This window comes from Hydra vulgaris, chromosome 06 (assembly GCF_038396675.1).
Source record: "Hydra vulgaris chromosome 06, alternate assembly HydraT2T_AEP".
In the NCBI taxonomy this organism is placed as follows: Eukaryota; Metazoa; Cnidaria; class Hydrozoa; order Anthoathecata; family Hydridae; genus Hydra; species Hydra vulgaris.
The window spans coordinates 57,774,667-57,783,721 of record NC_088925.1 but is presented as its reverse complement, the minus strand read 5'-3'; the positions used below and the strand labels follow the sequence as shown (position 1 = coordinate 57,783,721).

Here is a 9,055-nt window from a genome sequence, read left to right as displayed (position 1 = left end):
ACAAGTAACATTTATTTATGTGCATAAATCTTTTCCTTTTAAGTTAATCATTTAATTTAAACTACAACATTATCAACAGGATAGCTTGACTAGCAATAGAAATGACGTTGAACATCATGTAGATAGCTCAGACGAAGAAATAAGTTTCTTTTTTTAAATTGCAATTTAAAAGTCATATTATATTTGTTGCTGCCTTTTATTGTATAAATGTTATTAAGATGCAGGTAACATTTAGAGCAGGGTTGTCCAACGCGTGGCCCGCGGGCCAGAAGGTAGCCCTCGTCAGCCTATGGCATGGCCCGCATATCACGGTCCATTAATTTTGAATTTTTATTTTAATAAAAATTTCAAATAACAATAATAAAATAAGTTCTACAGCAACAGCATATTATTTATATATTTATAATTCGAATTTTACATTCGATTTCGATTATACTTTTACTATATAAATCCGCATTTGAAATAATAAAACGCGCGCTAAAGAAAAAACATTATTTTTATATATTTAATAAAGATGGCTTCAGCAAAAGACGTAGATGTGATACTGAAAGCGGTCATGGGGGTCGTGTATTTAATCCTTCTTGGACAGCTGACTATTTTGTACATGAACAAAGTAATTCTATTATATGTCTAATTTGTTTTGAGAAAATTGCCGTGCGTAAAAGTTATAATGTGAACAGGCACTACACTACAAAACATGCTGTAAGTTATGACAAATTTAAAGCCCAATTTCGAATTGATAAGATTGAATTGTTGAAGAAAACTTTTCTTGCACAACAATCAGTGATGAAAACTAAAGTGATTAGCTCTTACAGTGCTACCAAAATAAGTTTTTTAATGGCAGAAGCTATTGCAAAAAGTGGTAAACCTTTTTGTACTGGAGATTTATTAAAAAACTGTTTAAAAATATTTTGTAAAGAGATATGTCCTGAAAAAACACCTACTGTTGAAGATCTTAGCCTCTCACACCAGACTATTGCTAGAAGAGTTGAAGATCTATCGGAAAATATTGAATTATCATTAAAAAGAAAAATTAAATAAATGTGAAGCCTATAGTCTGGCACTGGATGAATCAACAGACAGAGGTGATACTGCTCAGCTAGCCATTTTTATTAGAGGTATAACTAGTAACTTTAAAGTAATTGAAGAACTGTTTGATATTATTCATAAGAAGGACGCAACAAGAGAAGAAAATATTCTCTCAAGAGTGAAAAAAACATTGGTGAAATTTGAATTACCAGAAAAGAAACTCTGTGGTGTCACTACAGATGGAGCAAGTGCACTAACAGGAAAAAATATTGGATTTATTGCATAACTTAAGAAATCCATTAATCATGAAATTATTTCATATCACTGCATTATACACCAAGAGCAGTTATGTGCAAAAGTATTGGAGATAAAGAATGTTATGGAACTTGTTATTCATACTGTTAACTTTATAAGAAGTCGTGGCCTTAATCACAGACAGTTCAAACAATTACTTGAAGGTTGTGGTAGTGGGGCTGAAGATGTAATTTAATTCAGCCAGGTTATATGGCTTAGACGAGCTGCTACTCTGAAAAGATTTTGGATACTATTACCTAAAATAGTGCTGTTTCTAAAAATTAAAGGGAAAGACACAAGCTTGCTTGAAAATATTGACTGTCTGAATGATTTGGCATTTTTGATTGACATGACTCAGATGTTAATGGAATTAAATCTTAAGTTGCAGGGTAAAGATCAACTTATTAGTAAATTGTTTGAAAATGTAGAAACATTTGTTTTAAAATTAAAACTTCTGAAACAACAATTAAGTTCTAAAGTACTTGTCCATTTCAAGGCATTATCAGAAAGAAGTATTAATACAATTGACTCTGAAAGATATTGTACTCTTATTTTAAAATTAACTGATGAATTTGACACAAGATTCTGTGATTTTAAAAAGGAAAAAAATGAGTTAGACTTATTTGCGCATCCGTTTTCCATCAAAGCTGAGACAGTTAGAAATGAATTTTAAATGGAATTAATAGAATGCAAAACAATAAAGATCTTAAAGAAGCCTACAAAGAAGTAGAATTGTTAGAATTTTATAAAAAATACATGAGCATTGAAGTTTTTCCTCATTTGTGCAGACATGCTATTAAATATTTTTCACTTTTTGGAAGCACATACAACTGTGAACAGTTATTCTCAAAAATGAAGCATGTAAAAACAGAACAGAGAAATAGATTGACAGATGAACACCTTACTAATACCCTTCGAATTGCATCATCAAATATAAAAGCAGACATAGATCATTTATGCAAATTAAAACAGTGTCAAGTTTCACATTGATCGAACTTTTGTATAACTTCACTTTGAACCTTAACTATGAGTGTAACTGTTTATTTAAATTTAAATAAAAACTTCAAATTTAACAATTTTTATTTTGGGTATTTTATGTTTGTGGCCCTCAAGTTGATTTTGAAACGAATTAATGGCCCTTACTGTAAAAAGGTTGGACATCCCTGATTTAGAGATCCTTTAGTTTGTGCATGATTTTTATTTTATTTTAACTTCTCAAGTAGGCACGTCGACGTCTATCTAACGTCGAAAAGACGTCTTTTTAGGACGTTCAGGACCGGATCTAAATGGCAACGCCAGATGACGTCTTTATAGGACTTGATAAGGACCTCTTTTTAAGACGTAAATAAGACGTGTTTTTACGACTTTATTAAGATGTTCAGAACTAGTTCTAAATGGCAACGCCAAATGACGCCTTTTTAAGACCTAATTAGGACGTCTTTTTAGGACAGATTAAAGACGTGTTTTTCAGACGTCTAAAAGTCGTGAATTTAGGATTTAGCCATCCTTATTTCGACGTCTAAAATACGTGTTTTTACATGACTTTTTTCATAGGTAAGGGTTAAAATTTATGCTTTCACAGAATTTTTTTGATATAGATAAAAAATAAAAATTTGCTTAAACTTTTTTATAATATAAATGTGCTAAGTTTTATAAATTATAATTTTTTTAAACTTCTTCATCCACTTGTTAACTTTCAAGAACCAACTGTTTGAATACTTGACGTCATTCACCATCTTTTAGAATCAGGCGCGCTTTAGAATATTGCCAACAGCATTTTAAAGTTCTTTTTTGCTGTAGGAATCAGGTAAACAGTCCAAGACCTAAAAAAATTGTATAGATGTAAAAATAAAGGGGAAAAGAATAAAGAGAACATTTATAATACACTTTATGATGTAATATATATATATATATATATATATATATATATATATATATATATATATATATATATATATATATAAAATATATATATATATATATATATATATATATATATATATATATATATATATATATATATATATATATATATATATATATATATATATATATATATATATATATATATATATATATATATATATATATATGTTTAAGACACACACGCAAACACATATCACACGCATACGCAACACACATATATAAAATGATGGTATTAAAAATGCTCATTTTATAGAAAAATTATTCTTACTTTGAAAGTATTCACTTCTCAACTGCACTGCATGAGTAGCCACCAATATTTAATAACTTCTATTTCTAAATTCAAAAGATAACACTAGTATAAGTGATATGGGGCAATTTAGTGCAAGTTATAGTGAGGATAGGATAATTCATTAGTGTTTTGCTCAATTCAATAATATTGTGTATGTGTAAAGTGTGCAACATGTATATAACTACAGATCAAAACTTATTTTGTAACTTATGATAGTAATTTATCCTTATAAAGAAAACTAAATATTCAACCATATTAACCCCCCCCCCCTCATTTTATTTGTAGAATCGCTTCTGTGTGTATATATTTATATACAAATAATATTTCCTTCATGCATAAACTTGATGCATGAAACAAATATTATTATTATTTTCATTCCCAGCCGGCACATCTAGTTTCCAACACGTGTTTGCAACTCTTGCTTGTAACGTGTTGAGCACGGTAGCCTGTTCACGTGTTTAAGACGTGTTGAGCACGGTAGCACGTTCACGTGTTTAAGACGTGGCGTAGGGCACGTGAAAATCACGTAACTAGTTTCGTTACTAGTCCCTGTTGCATTTCATTTGCAACACGAGTTCAATATGAGATTTCTCGCCTCAAATAATTATATGCGCAACGAAGCATTTATTTTAATTCTGTTTACACTTCACTTGTCTGCAAAAATCTTTAACTTTCGCTAGTTAACTAGCATAAGCTAAAAATTTTCGAATTCAAAAAGAGAGAAAAGGAAGTAATAAGAACGATAATGATTTATTACTGTTATTCAATTGATTTACATTATATACTTTTTGAAATTATGTAAAAACTATGATAGCAATCCGATTTGTATTATACTTAAACCTCCTTGCTATCGCAAATTATCGATAATATATTGCTGTTTTAATTGGCTAAATTACTTTTTGTATTACTCGAGTTTCATAGTAATGCGACTGGCTTGTCAAATTTAAGTAAATTTTGCCTTTTAAATTTAACTGACAAAAACAATGCATACAAATTGAGTAAAAGAATTTGTCAACATAACAGACTTAAAAATTAAATCAGTATAGACTAATAAAGTAAAAGTTTTTTAAAGTCCGTCTTCAAATGATAGACGATGCCGTTGATAGATAGTTGATGATAGGCGATGCCGTTGTTCAGATGCTACTCTTTTACGCGATTGCTTTTAACACTCACTCGTTTTTGTTTTGAGGTATGTCTCTGAACATGATTTCCACTTTTGTATCATATGCACATTATTAAAGTTTCTAACTCCGTTAATGCAACGTGGTCAAAGTAGTTTTTTTCAGGTACATTATTGCCGTACATAAGATTGACTTTATCCTATCAAAGATAGATACAATATGCCCCTTTTGTTTGCCCGCTGAAAGAGCCAAAGTATCAAACGATAATTTTAGTTTCCGTTTAAGTTCAACGTCTGCTTTCAATTTGGCTTCAAAAGGAATAAAATCTTTAAAGTGGTTAATTCGGTTAAATAAACTATTGTCATCGTTGTCCGCGTTCTTAGTTAAAACTTCAGCTAATTGACGAAATTTTTTCTCTAATAAAACTAATCAGTGACTGATGTAACAAAAACAATATCACTTTTTGTTGAAACTTGGTCGCCTCCAATTGGTATACGCTGTTTTCACTGTTTAATCGCACACCCCTACTATTAGACGTTGTTGATTGTGATTTTACATTTTCTGTAACTATAAAAAAGTAAGAAATATAGTGAAAAGTTCTTTAGAGAACTTTTTACTATATACTTTTTTTCTCCTCTCTATTAGTAAATTCATAATAAAGTTAAACTAAATTCAATAATATTGGTCAGATAATTAAAAAAGTATGTTAAAGGAAACCTGATTCCAAGTATTATTTATTGTAACCAATATCATTCTCACAGATAGTGTCTATTTCACTGGTGACAGGAAGAGATGTTTGCATTTTATCTTGCTCTAGATCTGAAACAAACGTAACATGAAGAGATGTTAGCATTTTAGCTTGGTCTAGAACTAAAACGAAGGCATAGAAGTACAGATATATAATATGTGGTATTGGAGTCATCAAAAAAAAAATATTTTGGATTATTAGGATTATGGAATTACTACTTTACGTGATGAATACATTTTTTTCACTCAACCGGTTTAATCTTACTTTTTTGAATTTGATTATGTCAGCAATAGTATTATTTCTTTCTAAGTCATTGAAAAAATAAAGGCAACTATTTCATGTCAATTTAAGAGCAACATTTTTTTATAAATTAGCAAACACATATATTTGTTTAACACAAGCTTGTCTTGTTAAACAAGACACGCTTGTGTCTTGTTCAACAAGACAAAACATGCTTTTTTTAGACAAGATACACGACAAAACATGCTTGTTTTAGTTCTAGACCAAATGTATCAAATTATTTTTTTTTTACAAATATCCTAAAAATTATCTCTGGCAGAAAAAAATTAGTGATCATTTTCAGTAAAAATAAATAGTGAAAAGTTAAATTTTACATGACTTAATTGAAAAATTTAAGAATTCCATGACCAAATGAAATTCCATAAAATTTCTATGAATTCCAGTGGCCATTCTAAAATATGAGTGGCCTCTGTATATTATACCATTATACTCAAGAAAATTGATGCCCACTGTTAACAGTTTGTATGAAATTTCGTGAGTATTTTATATTGGGCACATAGTTTAATAAAAATCATATGAGGCACAAACACTGAGATAAAAATGAACTAAAAAAAAAAATGGTTTTGATCTAATAAAGAGTGATTTAAAATTTATAAAAGAAGAAAAATTTCTGATCATAGATGTGAATATTGTCATGTCATAGTGAAATTATCATGTCATGTCATAGATGTCAATATTGTCAACTGATCATAGATGTGAATCTTCAAGACATACCAAAAGTAAAGTCCAATTTTTCCCAATTATTGACCACAGTATTACGTGTTGGTTGTATTCTATCACCGTGGCAGTGTACGATACTGGGGTATTTAACTAAGTGATCAACTAAAAAGAAAAGATAAAAGAACTGCCTAAAGTAAAAAAAAAGAACATAATATAATATGTAACACATGCAAAAATAATTTGAAATTGAATGATACTACAAGTATTCTCAAGTGTAGATGTTGTCATTTTTTATTTATATTACTGCACTTTTTCTTTGTTATTACATCCTCTTCCATTTCATTAACACTATCCAATAATAAAAAAAACAATTAGCTTAAATTTATTGTTATATGAAAGAGACAATATCACTGTCGAAAAACTGACAATTAAATATTTTATATTTGGCATTTACTTTTGGATAACTTTCCTTTAAATTTGTGGTTACATCCCTCGTTAAACTCAAACTAAAGTTAAACTGTAACTACAAAACAGGTACCTTAATAAAACAAGTTTATAATAAAAACTTGTTTGATTGAAAGAAATTTAAAAACTTACAAAGAAAACCAACATTTCGGGCTTTCTTTTAATGTCTTAAAAATCGAAATGGCTTTTTGTCTTCACCTGTACTTGGTGTTCCAAGTTTAAGCTCTACAACTGATTCCTCATATGTATCTAAATTTAACAATATTTAATTTCTATAATGAACTATATGAATAATAGAAACAGTAAAAAAAGCCATCTCTAAATAAATAAATAAATTACTAACTATTAGAACACTTTATTTTAATTTATATGAAAGAAAACCAAGATTTAGTAGGCTTAGTTCACAACTTTATCATCGATAGAACTGAATTAACAGGATTTCATGGAAAATTAATGTTTACTTTCAATGTCAATCCAACTACATGGAACGATGTCTTAAACATGGTTTTGCCCTTTTATCTAAATTGCAACACAGAAATTATGCTCTGTCATTTTCTAATTAGCTGCAAGAAAAAATATATTTAAAAAAGATTTTTTAAATTAAATTTTTTTTTTAAACTTAACTCTTAGTTCGTAAATCTCAGAAAGCAAGATTTAATTTTATAACTTTTAAATGATAACATTTATATTTTAATAATTGTTTATATTTATAAAAATATAAATGTTATTGATTTAATAAAATTTATAAAAATAATAAAGTTATTAAAACAACATTTATACTTTTATAAATGTTATTATATAAAAATATATTATTTCTATAAAAACATGTTACGTATATGTTATTTCTACAACAACATTAATATCATTACATAAGCACACACAAAATTTTACTGAATATTTTATATTAATATGATAATATTAAATAAAAATACTTTATTTTAATTCAAAAAGTTAAACTAATTAGATAATACATTACTTATAAAAACCTAAGTGCCCATACATAGTCAAACTTGTAAAATAGAGAATAGATATATTAATTAGGCTCATTATTAATTGAAAAAATACAATATTATACCATATTCAATATTACTCATATTAGCATTTTCTACTGAAGCAATTGATATATTAGGTGTGATTGGTGGTTCATCATCAGAATCACAACTATGGTTTAATAAATATTGATTATCTTCTGATTTCAATTGATTTTCCTTTGTATAGCTATCTGACCCAGATTTGGTAACTCTTCATCTTTTCATATAACCTTTTTAAGATTTTAACCATTTCAATCGCTTCATATCATTAAATAAATATAGTGACTTCTTTAAAATGTACACTTTAATACATAGTTAAACAAATTATTAGAAAAAAATATGAAGAACCTACTGATGGTGTTTCACCATCAGAAGGTTCAACAGGAAAGATTTTTTCCTGATAGACCTACTGATGGTGAATCACAGTGTTGCAGAAAACAAAAACTAGATGAGTGTTTTTACTAATTTATTGCTCTATTCTTTACGAACATTGAGCACTCTGTTTGTAGAATACACTAACATGATTTATATAATACACATGTATGTAAAAAATGTATATAAATTAGTGTATTCTACAAACAGAGTGCTCAATGTTCTTAAAGAACAGAGCAATAATAAATTAGTAAAAGCACTTATCTAATTTTTGTTTTCTTCAACACTATGTTTTACCATCAGTAGGTTCATCAGGATGAGTATATATATATATATATATATATATATATATATATATATATATATATATATATATATATATATATATATATATATATATATATATATATATATATATATATATCCCAGTGGGCACGGTACGTTTTTAAAACGTTTTTTAGACGTTTTTATAAGGTTTAAACCTAATAAAAACGTCCAAAGAACGTTTTAAAAACGTACTGTGCCCACTGGGATATATAAAGCTATGTAAAATCCCGCGTTTAAAGGAACCAATTTTTGCGCTATAAAACTGTTCCATGTTTTTAAAACTTAGCGTTTAGGCAGTATGGTAGGGTGGTGTTTTGTAGCATATTTTTTTAGCATTTTACATTAACTTAGAAGTTTTTTTAAAAGTAGAGTAATTGAACTTTTTGAAAGAGTATTTTTTTATTATATTGACGAAAGTTAAAGTGTTATTTATTGATATCAAAAAGTATGTTATTCTTGTGCTTTTAAGTTTATACGTTTTCTATGCACATGC

At 28.0% G+C, this 9,055-nt stretch overlaps 1 protein-coding gene across 1 annotated transcript; it reads left to right on the top strand.

Annotated features, from left to right (window-relative positions):
- The first annotated feature begins 1,408 nt into the window (after nucleotides 1-1,408).
- LOC136081538 (general transcription factor II-I repeat domain-containing protein 2A-like) lies at nucleotides 1,409-1,996 on the top strand. Its single transcript, XM_065798863.1, has 2 exons — nucleotides 1,409-1,493; nucleotides 1,611-1,996. Exons 1-2 carry the CDS (start codon nucleotides 1,409-1,411, stop codon nucleotides 1,994-1,996), a joined length of 471 nt encoding a protein of 156 aa, XP_065654935.1.
- Nucleotides 1,997-9,055: the final 7,059 nt, after the last annotated feature.

What these genes read in the sequence shown, in the direction of transcription:
- LOC136081538 (XM_065798863.1), top strand. Translation starts at nt 1,409, where the DNA reads ATGGAACTTGTTATTCATACTGTTAACTTTATAAGAAGTCGTGGCCTT. An exon ending in ACAATTACTTGAAGGTTGTG is followed by an intron (nt 1,494 to 1,610) that starts GTAGTGGGGCTG and finishes TAAAAATTAAAG; the next exon opens with GGAAAGACACAAGCTTGCTT.